The sequence below is a fragment of the Sesamum indicum genome, linkage group LG6 (genome assembly GCF_000512975.1).
Source record: "Sesamum indicum cultivar Zhongzhi No. 13 linkage group LG6, S_indicum_v1.0, whole genome shotgun sequence".
Taxonomy (NCBI): domain Eukaryota; kingdom Viridiplantae; phylum Streptophyta; class Magnoliopsida; order Lamiales; family Pedaliaceae; genus Sesamum; species Sesamum indicum.
Window position 1 is genome coordinate 8,785,898 of NC_026150.1, and position 15,168 is coordinate 8,801,065.

At 29.4% G+C, this 15,168-nt stretch overlaps 2 protein-coding genes across 2 annotated transcripts in view; one reads left to right on the plus strand and one right to left on the minus strand.

Annotated features, from left to right (window-relative positions):
* LOC105164238 (plant UBX domain-containing protein 8) overlaps nucleotides 1-133 on the plus strand; it is a gene marked incomplete in the record, with an annotated part of 8,179 nt that extends 8,046 nt beyond the window's left edge. Inside the window, 1 exon segment of the mRNA XM_020694557.1 lies at nucleotides 1-133.
* LOC105164142 (probable (S)-N-methylcoclaurine 3'-hydroxylase isozyme 2) lies at nucleotides 1,056-4,213 on the minus strand. Its single transcript, XM_011082724.2, has 2 exons — nucleotides 3,250-4,213; nucleotides 1,056-1,794 (listed from the first exon to the last, which is right to left on the minus strand). The coding sequence occupies exons 1-2, from the start codon at nucleotides 4,156-4,158 to the stop codon at nucleotides 1,195-1,197; spliced, it is 1,509 nt and encodes a 502-aa protein (XP_011081026.1). The 5' UTR covers nucleotides 4,159-4,213; the 3' UTR covers nucleotides 1,056-1,194.

Here is a 15,168-nt window from a genome sequence, read left to right on the forward strand (position 1 = left end):
ACCTGCCTCGTATCTTTACTCTTTACTACAGTTATTTTGCACTATGATGACTCGGATACTTCTACTGTCAGGACTAATTATTTACGCCCGTATTCCATCTGTTTCAACGGGTTTGGTGCAGTTAATTGTCGCATTCTGATGTTGCATTTTGTACCCACAAATTATGCGTTGCGCGTGAAACACTATGATTTAGGAAAATAGATGACGAACAATGATCTTAGTCTTGCCACCAGCGTATTAGAACACGATTTACACGAGGGATTACTTAAATTTCCTAATCTGGTTCTTCTAGTAGTAAGGGTTTGTTTGCAAAAACTTCTACTTTTATAGAAATAATTTTTGTAGAAAAAGTTGGAAGTTGTAGCAGAATTAAAAATGTGTAGTGTTTGTAAAAAAAAGTAAAAAACAGATAAAATCTAAATTGATAGCTTTTGGAGAAAAATCACTTTTAAAATAAATTTAATTGAGGAAAGATTATTTTGTTTTTACGTGCTGTGAAGATGCTATTTTTTTGCTTATTATTTTCCTTTTCCACCAAAAATTGTAAGTTTTATTTCGATTGGTATTTCATGTTTATATTTTTAAAATATTAAAAAATCAGTTTAATTTAATAATACTGATAATATAATTTTGAATTCATGTAGAATAGTTAAACTTGCATGATTGCAAGAAATAATTATTTTATTAATTAATCAAATAATAATATGTTAACGAAATAATATAATTAGATAATGTAGCATATAAAATATAAAAAGTTAAAAATATTAAGTATTTGGAGGTGCAAATTTAATTATTAAAATTTAAATTATTTGGGAACTTCGATTCAACTTTAAATATATAATTTTTAAAATAAATTAAAAATGATAAAATTGAAATAAAATTATTATAGTAAGGGTAAAATAATTAAAAATAAAATTTTAAATTTATTTATAAAAAAGCCAAAACAGCTAAAATGGTGCTTCTAACTATTGGCCTCAAAGTGCTTTTTTTTGCAGTTTTAAAATCAGAAGTTAGTATCTCAACCATTTTAAAAATAATTTTTTTGGAGCCAGAAGTTGAAAAGCACTATTTTGAAGCGCTTGCAAACACTCACTGAGTTGGGCAAGTTCAGACTAAAATGTTTCCCACAGAAGAACATGGATGCATGCCTTTATTAGTATAAAGATGAAATGAGCATGTGAATAGCAAAGTTGATCATTCTGGACTCATCTTTCTAGCTCTGGGAATCAGCAATAATGGCTGGACCATCTGTGAAGTTGCCCGAAACGTCTCATCAACAGTTGCATCCAGAAGTGACCAATCAAAAGAATACACCAACCAAGCAAGAAGGAAAGGAACAATCTTTGCAGCCATGGGTAGGCCAGGACAGATCCTCCTCCCTGCACCAAAGGGCAAGAGCTCGAAGTCGTTCCCTTTGAAGTCCCTAGTCGAGTTGAGAAACCGTTCCGGTCTGTACTCCACCGGCTCCTCCCACACCGTTGGGTCACGCCCGATTGCCCAAACATTGACCAGTACTCGAGCGTCTCTGGGAACAGTGTAGTTCATGACTAGGCATGTTTCACGGGCACGGTGGGCGAGCAACAGCGCTGCAGGAGGGTGCAACCTGAGGGTTTCTTTGACACAGGCCTGGAGATAAGGTAGTTGTTCCAAGGGGAAGTCTGTGAGTGAATCTTGATTGAGTACAGAATGAAGCTCTTGTTGAAGTTTGATCATGGATTCCGGACTGCTCAGTAGCTCTAACATTGTTCTGTTGATTGTTGAGGTGGTTGTGTCTATACCAGCAGTCAGCAGCTCCTGCCATAGCATATAGTATTAGGAAGCAATACATCAGATTCCTAGCTAAAACAAGAAAGAGGATATAAGCAATTCCAGTTTATGAATGCTTTTCTTGTGATTAAATGAGCAGGTATTGTTCCACGTCCGCTGGTATGCATCAAAATGTTATCGAAACAAATTCATTATGTCATTGATGGGATTAAATAATATATTTAGGGATAATTACAGTCCCCTCTATCGATGTTTGGTGTAATTACAATTAGATTTTGATTTGAAAAATTACATTTAACACTTCTGAGGTTGCTGACGCTAACAAATAAGTCCTCTGTTAGTCAAAATTCATCTAATTTGTTGATATTACCTAAATATATATATTGATATATATATATATATTTATATAGTTACTCTAATTGATTTATTACTGATTTATTGCAGGTCAGACAGGTCTTTGTCTATCCAAATTATCCTCATCCGTCTTCACGTATTAATGCATGTGAGGAGGTATATCTTCACGGTTATAAGGGTAGTTTAGACAAAATAAACTATGTGACCTGCAATAAGTTAATAATAAGTCAATCGAGAGTAACTATCAATTTTCATTCAGTTTTTTTTTATTAATATCAACAAATTTAATGGGTTTTGACTAACGATGAGACTTATTTGTTATACAAAAGTAAACATAAAAAATACTAAATGTAATTTCTTAAACCACATAAAATTTAGATGTAATTACACAATATTTATGAGTGTAATTATTCCATATATTCTAAGACCAGAGTAGTCAATTCATCAATTATATGTGCATTAATTCATCAATTATATGAGTGTAATTATTCCATATATTCTAAGACCAGAGTAGTCAATTCATCAATTATATGAGTGTAACTATTCCATATATTCTAAGACCAGAGTAGTCAATTCATCAATAATAGAAGAATCAGAAAAAACAGGGCAAATTGGCTGTATATGTGCATTTCAATCTTTTATAATGTAAAGGGGCTTGTAGTCTTGTATGCATATTCAAGTTCTTGGTTTAGAGCATGGTATAATTGATGGCAAGATATGATAACAAAATTGGTTTTAGAATAATTAATATTAGATAAATTGATCATGACGTCTTAAGGTTAACAAGAGAATTAAATATATATATATATATATATATAATGCATAATTAGATGAAAAATAATTATGATGAATAGTTTTGATTGATTTGATTCCAAAAGTGATAATTGAAAAATGAATTTTGCACTAGGAATACAGGTCGTCCATACCCTAATGAAAGAATCATGTATAAATCGAAAATTTTCGATAAAAATGTAAGTGTAATTTTTTAAAAAACATAATTTTATTTTTCGTTGTGTGTCTAACTGTAATTGACCCTATAACAAAACTTAATGTAATAGACATCCTTGAATTTTAAGAAAAGTAACAAAGGGTACTCAAATTTTGAATATGACAGTGCTGAAATCAAACCTCAAACAATTTGTTGATCTCTTCGTCAGTAAACCCTCTGGAAATGAGCGCGTCCAAGAAATCTCTGTTCTTCAACTCCGCCTCCGCCGATCTTCTCCTCTCCCTGACAACACGCTCCCACAGCCCCCACATCCTTTCCGAACTCTCCCTGTGCTTCTTCCTCAGCCCATGAGGATCAAATTTCCCCACAAACAACGGGTAGAAATCAGCCAAATTCGGAGCAGAAATCGCCTGAATAATCCCCCTCAAGAACCCTCTCACCTCATTACAACACCTCTCCTCCTCCACCCCAACAATGTCCTCCGAGAACAGTACATTCCCAAAAACATTAACTACCGTCGCAAAAACCACCCGCCCCAAATCCACCGCCGCCCCTTCCTTCGTCCGCAAACTCCCTACCATCTCCGCCACCTTTTCCTGCCACAGACGCCGCTGGGCCTCCAGAGATTTGGCCGAGAACAGCTCCGCCCGACAAATCGCGCGCACGTTTTTCAAGTGGTCGCTCAACGCATCGCCCCAGAAAGAGAGTCTCTCGATTTCGGACGCTGTTAATGGGACAGCATGAGGGACGGTCCGAGCGGAGAACGTCCGATCATTTGTCTTGAGGATTTCCACGGCGGCGGCGGGCGATGATGCGACGACGAGGGTTTCCATTCCGAGTTTCAGGGAGATCAGAGGGCCGTAGGTCTGGGAAAGTTGGGCTAGAGAAACGTGAGTGAGTGGCTTAAGGAGATGGATTGTGGCCAAGAAGGGGCATGGAGTTGGGCCTGGTGGGAGTGGGGGATTGCGGGGTTTCTTGATCAAATGCTTGGAAATGATGAAGTAGAGTAAAGGGAGGAGGAGAAGTGGAAGAAGGAGTATGTGAGTTTGTGGTGAATGAAGGAAGAGTTCAGCCATGGATTCCTGCATGGAAGCTTAGCTCTGTCGGTGGGAACTGGTGGCGTAACGCCTCGGTTGCAAACATATACCAAATAATTTCCACGTTTAAAATATAGTATAAATAAAAATAAAATATACAAATTAATATATTATATTTTATAAGAATAAATTTTATTTTGCTATTTATATTATATTCAGTTGTATACTCTGTCATTTCTTTTTGTTTTTTTTTTTATTGATTTATTATCTTAATTTTTAGAGATTTGCAATTTTGTCATATACCAACTTTTTTTGATCTATTTTTTTATTGAAAAAACATCACATACAGTATATATATGTGATATTTTAAGGCCCCACTTGGTTCGTTTAATTAGATATTATAAAATTATTTATGCATAATCACACGTTTAGTTGATATTATTAGAATTTGATATTAATATCGAATCCGATTTTATTTGTAAGAATTTACGAAATAATAGATTCCATCTCTTGAATCAGATATACAATCTCACTAATTATTATAAACATGTCTCATTTACCCTTGCATTCTCACTGCTCTCTCTGTCTCTATCTCTCCTCTTCCTCCCTTTTTCTTTCCTCCCCACGAACAATAATCAGATGACTTGTCTAAAATAATCCTCATACTTCTTTATTTTTCTAAATGATTAAGAAATTGTATTTTAATTATAATAATTAGATAATAAAAAAATATTACTTTTATTTTTTTTGTGACTTTTAAAAAATATTTGAGTTTTGATTAGTTGCCAAATTGAATGCATATGTAAAACTTATGTTTCTTATAAATACAGAAAAACTAAAATATTTCACAAATTAATTTTATTTTAATAAACAATTTTGAATTTTTTTAATCATTTACAAGCAAGAATATAAAAATAAAAATAACTTAACAAAAGATATCCTTAATAGTTTTTTTATATTTAATTATATTTTATAATCCCTTCAATCAAATACTATATTATATTATCATATGGAATATCGCACGTATAATACCTCAAACCAAATAATATATAATGGAATGTGGAATTAATTATCATGCAATTTCTCATCCCACCCAATCCCATCATGCCTAATTTTATCATATGAACCAAACAAGCCCTCTTAACCCTGTTTATATATACATAAATATACACATTTTCAGGTACAATATATACATGTAATCTCAATATCACAACAAGCATAATCAATCCACAAGATTTATATATACGCACATATCAAACACTACAAAATAAAACTATTATTTGTAATTCACCGTCTATATTTTTAATTCTTCTCAACACATCCCAAAATGTGATTTATATATCAATTGACGAATTAAGAAAAAATTGCATACCGGCCCGACCCGACTAAACGCAAAGTTTGGACCTAGCCCTTAATGGATAGACACCACAAAATCTACTCCTAAAAAAATATTAGTTGAGGAATGAGTTTGCAATTTAGTAAGCAAATAACTAGCACTATATATACATGTACAGTAAAGATAGTCCAGTTAAAACAAGATGAGCAACGTACGTAAAGTATAATCAATTTAGTTTCAACACAAATAAACTTTATCTAATACGCAGTCAACTCATAACAAAACAACCAATTAAACCCATCCTTTTCTAGTCTGCTTACCAGAAGGTGATATAATGTTTTCTCTACCAACTCAGCCTCACTGTTCATTACATAAGTGAATCCTCTTGACACGCCACACAGACTCATCAATCTCATTTCGCATTATAGCTCTTTTGATATCGCATCATAACTCTTTTCATATCGCATCAATACTCTTTTATTTTCATTTTGCCACATAGATTATTCAACAGCATCAAGGAGTATTCACATCACAGTTATATACATAAACACCACATACCTTTTAGAAAATTACAGGTACACCCGAGAGGTGTTGGTGGAAAGTTTCGTTATCCAATAGGAGGTGCACTTGTAATTACAACAAATACAAACTCAAAAAGATATACTTTTAATTTTGCTAAGGATATGGGATATTTGTGTAATTAGACCTACTAACCTGAGGGTGTGTTAAAGTAATTACCCTATAGAAAAAGAAAAAAACAGATAAAAACCAAATTGAGTAATATTTGGAGAAAAAGCACTTCTAAAACAAACATAATTGATTAAAGATTGTATTATCCTATTTGTTAAAAGGTATTATTTTTGTTGATAATAATTATTTTTTCTCAAAAAATAATAAATTTTATTTCAAGTATTATGTTTCATATTTAAGTTTTCACAAATATTTGTCATATATATTATTAAAATACAAAACTAACAGAAAAACTCAATGTTTATTTCAATAATACTCATTTTTCATTCACACACAACAAATAAAAATGATTGCCAAAAAGAAGTTATTAATTAATCATAGCAATTTAATTTATATTTTTCATGATATATGATAATATATAATACTAAATAAGTGAAGTGTAAATTTAGTAGTGTTAGATTATACAAATTATTCGAAAACTCTAATATGAACTTTAGATTATACTTTTAAAAGTAAATAAAAAACAATAAATTTGAATATTACAACACGAGTAAAGTAGTCCTAAAAAAAATCGAACTTATTTATCAACTCTGAGACGCTTCAAACAATTACAAAACATTCCAAACATTTCAAAAATACTTCAAAACTTTCCCGAAACTCATTATAACAACCTCTAGTACAAAAGAAATTAAAAAGCACTTATTCCAACCCACCACTACCAATTCCAACCCCACCACAACAACACAAGATCTGAGCAAAAGATTTGCAGAACATTAACTGATATTGACAGTTTAATTTTTTATATTAAATATGATTACTATCAACTATTAAAATTTAATTGATATAAGCAAAGCGTTCCATATTGATTACAAATGAGGAGTTTGAACAGTTTATAAATTTCAAGACATTCTATCTCTAATGAAGCGGATCTTCAAAATAAAATTTTGAGGTCCATGCAAAATTAGATAGGACAATATAACACGCAATAAGAAACGAATCGAATTGCAAGTCACGTTATTAGTATTATTTTTTAAAAAAAGTTGGTAAGAAGTTTGAAATTCAGGTTACAAAGTCGGGGAACCAGCTAACACGATTTAATCTAAGAATTGACAACTTCTCCAATTTTAAATATTAGTGGGACACAAATAACGTAGTACGAGATTTTGGTATTTTCAATTTTTTTTTTATCTTTTTTCTTTTAAAATTTTTAATTTTTATCTCCCTGTTCTCACTTCCACATATTTTTTCTTTTTTTTTTCTCTTACTATTTTTTTAATATTTCCTATAACTTTCTTCAAATTTTTTAGTATTTTTATTTTGTTCAATTAATATATATTTTAAAATAATGATTAATTTTCAGCTTGAGGTTTCGTAAAATTAGCTGTCGTAGCATGTAAGCATGATGTCCCAATGTGTATATAATAAATATTATTTTATATTATAAATAAGAATAAAGTATATAATCAACAAATTATATTTAAAAAAAATAACTTAAAGTATTATTGACACAATAAAATAATTAGTGTAGTAGTATCAAAATGACGTACAATCACTTTTGTTAGGGGTAAAAAACTAATCAAAATTAGTTCTTAAAATGTTCTATTAGAAATATAATTATCATATTTAAAAATTAATGCGACGGTATCATTAACGATCATTTATAGATACAAAGAATCTTTCTTTTTTATATTAGTATAGATAAGCTTGATCTATCAGAGCACACTTGGGCCACAATCATGAAACTTCTTGGGCCTTGGACTAAATTAGCCCATTTAGCAAATTGTTTCAAACTTTGAACCTAGTATATCCATAGGCAAGCCCAATGGGCCGTAACCAGGCTTTCATATTAACCTGAAAAATGTTTGCTTAATTCAGATCAATTGACAATAAAAAGATACAACCTAACTTATTTATTTATTTATTTATTTTTGCTGGGGTAACTAAATCAATTTTTTCCTTTTTTTGTTTTTTTTAAACATAAAAATTTGGATAATTTCGATCATGGCTAAGGTATGCCTCGAGAAATATTTTATTATTATTATAAAAGAATTTAGGTGATTCCGATTTCAATTAATATAAGTGATTCACATATCATATCAAGAATATTTATCGCTTATTGTAAGTTCTTATTATCTACCAGCACGCTTGCAGAGATACTTGTTATCTGCTAATGCAGGTTTTATACTGTAAACGATCCAAAACATGTCTCTAAAATCATAGACGAATTACTGTCATGCAGTCTTTATAGAGTAGAGAAATCAAATCTACAATTAATTTGATGTAGGCAAACATTCTACATTGGTTGCAGATGAGGAGTTTGAGTATTTTATAGACCTCAATACCTCCTCTCCTTAGTGAGTTTCTTTTTCAAGATCATACATCATGCAATAAGGCACCGATCAAATTGCAAGCCACACGTAAACAAAGTCATATATCCATCCGCAAGCGAGGACAAGGAGGCCCAGACCCCCTCTACATAGGAGGGCAACCTTTTTAGGATAATGGCATGAAATTCCTACAAAATCGAAACAAATAATACCTTACACAACTTAACACTAATTGAATCGTAAACCGCATCACAAATCATTAACACGTTATACTCTAGTGAAAATAGGGTTTAACTGCTGCGAATGTTTTCCGGCATAAAAGGAGTAAATTAGGCAAAAGAGTGGTTATGTTATATTATACCTAAAAATGAACATCACTTGGACGCCACGAATACAAATTTCGTTTTCTTTCCTACAACAGATTCCCATGGGAGACAATTAGAACTAACACTTGTGATGACTGAACATGCTTTTTTTTTTTTTTTTAATATTACATCGATTCATTTAATATATTAAAAATAATAAATAAAAATTAAATATATGCTTAATTCACTATTATATTCACATAATATATTAAGATGAAAAATAATATCAGTAATAAAATATTAAATAATAATTAAAATAAATATTGTAAGTAACAATAATTTTTATTTCATCATTTTCTTTTTCATGCACATAGCACACATGCCTAAAGTTTGAAATCTTGAAACTCAAAATTTGTCCCTTGAAAACTTATTTTATAATGTTGAAAACCTCGTTAGTGAAAATAATTTGTGCAAATTATCATTATCGATACGGCACAAGATAGTGACGATTATATTTATTATTGGTTTACTGTCACCGTATTTGTTTCACTAGTTATTTATGACAATACCTTTAGACAAATTATCCTTAAGTACTGCTAATGATGATTTTTACGAGGACACTTGTGACGACTAAAATTTTAAAAATCATTATTAAAATTTTTGTCCCTTGGTACATATAATTAATGACAATTTTAATAACATCGCACAAAATAGCAAAAAATTAAAACCTGAAAACAACAACAAAAAAAGTGGAAATAAACAGATTAAGTAGAAAAAAAACTTTAATCTATCAAAATATAGATATATAGGAAGTGGGACAGTTGTAAAACGTTTATGTGGAGAAGAGTATTGTTTATGAATTTGTGGTGATGGTGTCTGATAAGAGAGTGTCAGTAGCCTGAGCTGTATAGCAATAGTGTTGATTTGGCATTTTGCAACATCTACCAAACTGCTTATGTTGGTAAAAAGTAGTTGCGTGCATCAACTCATTTCTTCACTACAACATTGTAATTATTTTTGTTGTTTTTTCCCCTTCTCTTACATTCTATTCCCAGTTACCATCTTTTGTTTTAATTCACTATTTTATCTTTGAGATACAAAGGGAACAGTGTTGCCTGCCCAATTATTATGGCTGCGCACTGTAACTAAACAGCCAATATGGTACTGTACCCAACCTTGAGTTGGTATGTTAATTTGGACATGTTGATTAACACAATTTGATGCTTTCCTAAAACAATACATGAGTTTTCTTATGACTAGAAACCCACCCACACCAAATAAAAAACACACAAAAAAAAAAAAAAATCAATCGTCACGAAGCTTTTTTTAGTAAAAATAATTAATCCACCGACACGACGGTCTGGTGATTTTTATTTGAATATCAGGGGTTTCAAATTTATAGAAATTTATGTAGCAAATTTACATTGTAGTATTCTTAATCAAAGTATACTTAATCGAATTAACTATTAATTCTTTTTATTCTTCCTTCCAATTTTTTAGGGAAAATTACACTTTCCTCCCTGAGGTTTGGTGTAATTACGAGTAAATTTTATGTGGTTTGAAAAATTACATATAGCACCTTTGAGATTTGTTTTGATCTAACAAATAAGTTATTCCGTTAGTCAAAATTCACCAAATTTGCTAATATTAATAAAAAAAATTCAAAATAAATAAATAAATTTAACCCCAATTGACTTATTATTGAGTTATTGCAGGTCAAACAAATCTTTTTGTAATCAAATTGCCCTCATACGTCTTCACGTGTTAATGCATGTGCGGAGGTATATAGTTTAGTCAGAAAAAAATTATTTGACCTGCAATAAGTCGGTAATTAGTCAATCGAGGGTGAGTATCAATTTTCATTTAATTTTTTTTGTCAATATCAGCAAATTCAGTTAATTTTGACTAATGAATTATGCCTTTTCTTTAATGAATATTATGAGGTATTTACAAGGGCATTCCTCGAGACCCTCTTACCACATCTATGTACAATATCTTTCTTAGTATTTGTGCTAATATTCTATCGGTTATTCGTAAATTTGACAGATTGATTGGCACATATTTTTACTCTCGAGATAAAAAAAAGTCGTATATTATTATGTTGGCGACAATTCATATCACTTTATAGTAGCTCGACTATTATAAGAATTTTCTAGTAACACAATGAACTGAATAATTCAAAACGATATTTTTCTCGGTTCAGTTCGTATTATTTATAATTCATATCAGTATAATTTTGTTAAATAAATAAATTTTATTTTCTCTTATATATATATATATATATATCTTGTCAATCCTTTTCTTTGTAAGAAAAAATCACATTACAATGTCATTATTGGTCAGTGTCAGTTGGATGATTCTCGTCATAAAAAGGACAAATTATGTAGATATATATCGATGTGCACTGAATTATGAGAGATGAATGAACTGATAAGGTATAGTGCTGTCTACTTATCAAACTTCACATATGATACCTTCACCTCAATTATTTGATTCAATTTACATTGATTTGAATTATTAATATATTGTTGACTATATTAATTCAGTCAAACAATATCTCAACGAGTTTTGACAAAAGAAAAGAATATTAGCGGAAAAAATACAAGTGCTTGAAAATTTTATCTTTTTCACGTTAATATTCTTCATGATTTTAACAGGATAATCATTAGTTACATTCATGATTTGTTGAAATTAATAAAAAAAATTAAATTAAAAATTCATAATTACATCTAATTAATTTATTACAAAACAAATTAATTCCCGTAAAAAAACAAACTCCAATTTACGCCCTAATAATTTAAAAAAATATAGTATGTGGGGAATTACAACGAGACAATAATACGTGGTTTTGCTGAGTCATACACACGTACCGAATCATTGTCTCACTCTTCATCGTACCTTCTTCCTCTTTTCTTTTACCATAAAATATTCAATAATAGTTATATATGTTGGAGATGAGTTCAGACGGGACTCGTTGTCTGTGTGCTACTACACTTATAACCCTTTCATTTATTCTTCTTCTTTGTTCTGCATAACTATTGCAATGGTTAAAAATGTTTGAATTGTTTATAAATATTAAGTGTCAAGTGCCATCTATTATTCTTGAATTGTGTACTCACATATATAAGTGTTTTATCTGTTCTTGAACGAAGTTTTCGAAATTGCTATTCGCAGATTTCAGAAGCTTGTTGTATCCTAAAAGTGAATTGTCATATCAATTCGGTAGCAGCTTATAGTGAGAGCAATTATCACTTTAAGGAAAGTGTGTCTTGTCCACGCTTCAAGTCTAAATTTATACTGCTTCTTTCTTTATTCATTATTTTCCTAACAGATCGATATTTTATAATATTAGATATTATTTATTTTTATTTTTTTAGTTTAATAATTTTATTTAGAAAGGCATCTTATTGTATAAAATTATTGAAACTTTACAAAAAAAATATATATATATTTGTAACTGATGTGGGACGCGTGCTAACATCTGTATTAATGATAGATAGTACTGAAGTATGTCTGTATGGACAAGTTTGGTGGTAGAAGACGTGCACGCGTGTTGGCTCAAGAAGACCAGACATGATTTCTGGAAAACTGACCACGGAAGAATTTAACCTTAAAATCAAATATATTTATAAGATTTTACAAATTCATACATCTTATGATTTCAAATTTCTTTATTTTGAATTTTCAAGATGTTCTATTTCATTCTAAAAAGTAGTTATTGAAACATCTGGATGAAAATAAAATTACGAGATTTATAACATATATATGTTACTAAATATAAAAAAACCAAAATTAATTAAAATAAATTTAAAGTAACTAGTTAAGTTTTTTTAATAAATTGGGTCCCCCGTATATTTTTCTAAAAGGGTTCATATTCTCCTAACATATTATTTTTCAATCTTATAAATTTATTTTTTTTCTTACAACATTTCTTAAAATATTTTAAAAAATTTATAAGCTAAATACGTACGATGGATAGTAACAAGAGTGATATTAAAAACCTGAATAAATATAAAATTAAAAAAAAATACAATTTACCTTCTATGATATAAAAAATAAACAAAGAACACCATACAAAAAAATAAAATAATAAATTATCCACTGTATCATGAAAAATAAAGCAAATTACCCCTGAACATAAGAATGTAATTTTCTAAATGCTTTTTTTCATAAAAATTATCTATTTATTTCACATATCATACGGTACAAATTACATTCAACCAAAAAAAAAAAAAATTAAGAGTGGAATGTATAGGAGGACACAGAGAGAAGATTGAGAATTGATGGTGATGAGTTATTGATAAGTGGTAGTGACTTAGCACAAATAAATGGAGAAATGAGGTGTTGTATGTAACTCATCACTCTCTCTGTCTGTCGCTCCGTCCCGACATTGATGCAGTTTTTGGCACGCAGGTTGCAAGGAACAATCATCTCAGAATTGAGAGAGAGATAGCTGCACGTGGATTCAAGCACACATGCGAATGCGTCCCACAAGACACGTACCCCAACCGAATTTCATTGTTCAGACCAAAAATACAAATAATATCACAAATTGATAAATTATTTTTTAATAAAAGAATAGTAAAAAAGTTATCTTCTCGTATTCTCTTAAATACAATAATTTATTTCTTTATATTTTTAAAAATAAAATATTTTTTATTTTTTTAGATAGAATGGTAAATTATTTTGTTTTTAAAATAATAATAAAAAATTATTATTATTATTATTATTATAGGAGGTGGTTTACTCATTTCCAGTAATAAATTACTATTCACCCTCCATTCATACATAGGCTATGACTATAGCAGCATTGTAAGAACGGATGTTTGAATCTCAAGTCTTAAGAAAAACCACCAATCAAATAATCATTTAAATTATAATAAATAGCACAAAATCCTGTGTGTTTTTATTTTTTAGCTAAAACTCTTTTATGTGTTAATTTTATAAGCAAAATACCATTGTATTTTTTGAAATAAAATATATTATCCTCTTTTTATTGATTGGGTTAATGACGTTAAAATTTTTAAGGACTTGACCGTATTTTCAAGGGGTTAACGATATTTTTTCAATAATTCCGTACTTGTAATATATATGTATATATATTAAATATCAGGGAGATTATCGTAATTTAGCATTATATATAATAATAAAAAAGATGGGACATGTGTGATGACTGATGAGGAAGAACCTAGTACCTTCTACAGTGTTATATATATTCCAAAATTTAGGATATATATATGTGTGTGTGTGTGAGTACGAATGAACAGCAAAGAGATAGAGAGATGATGTGGATTCGCATAGGCATGCGCATGTGGTTTTCAATACTTTTTCGCTGGTTTCCGACTTGCTCATCCATTTTTTAATATATATTACCCGTTGCAGTATAATTTTCTTTGTGCATATAATAAATAATTTTATATTTTAAATTATATTATGAATAATAAAAAATATATATAAATTAATATATTATATTTCTTTAAAAAAATAAAAGCAACAAAATAAAAAGAAAATTAATTTAGGGGTGTAATTGATATAATAATAAAATTTGTGATACGTTGTCATATCCGTTATTTGTGAGAGAATTAAGAGTTTTCTTTTTTATATATAATATAGATATACAAAAACAAAAAGAAAGGAATAAAGCGTGTTTATGTTTGTTACGCGTATGTACTTTCTCCTCCTCATTATTTATTTTAACTAAAAATGAAGAAAATTAAAAGAAATGGTGAAATAATGTGAAAAAAAAAATAAATATATAATTTGAGACACAAAAACCTGCCTTTCACTAAAAATATTTTAAAAAATTATAAAATATATATAATATTATAATTTATAATTCAAAATAGCATTTTGGTCAGTTAATCACAAAAATTGGATGGAAACCTAAAGGAATAAGCTCGTTATTAGACGGATGTTAAAATCAGGAGAGTATTTGTAATTCTGCCAAACTTCAAAAAAGATGGTTGTAATTTATCCTTTTATTTAAATTAACAACCTCGTTATTTTGTTTAATATTTTTTAATTTTTTCAATTAAAATATATTTAAAAAAATAATTATTAAATACATACTCATTTAAGTGTGCCCCACACACTAATGAAACTAAATTATCCTAAAATGCAGTGATCAAAATGGATGAGAGATTTGAGGGCAAGAAAATAAAGTCAATCCTAATGTATATAATAAAATAGGGTAAATCTCAATTATCCTAAAACAAGTACATAAAAAGTCAAAAATAGCCCTAATCTAATATTGATTTTACACTAAATTCTTTTTAATTTATATACAGATTTATATATCTAAAGCAGTAATCTTGTTTCATTCTCCTTTTTTTTTTTGTTGTATTTTAATATTCTAATTATTTTCATGTTAATTAAAAAAAATCACATGATTTTTACAATTTTC

What these genes read in the sequence shown, in the direction of transcription:
- LOC105164142 (XM_011082724.2), bottom strand. Translation starts at nt 4,158, where the DNA reads ATGCAGGAATCCATGGCTGAACTCTTCCTTCATTCACCACAAACTCAC. An exon ending in AGATCAACAAATTGTTTGAG is followed by an intron (nt 1,795 to 3,249) that starts GTTTGATTTCAG and finishes ATGCTATGGCAG; the next exon opens with GAGCTGCTGACTGCTGGTAT.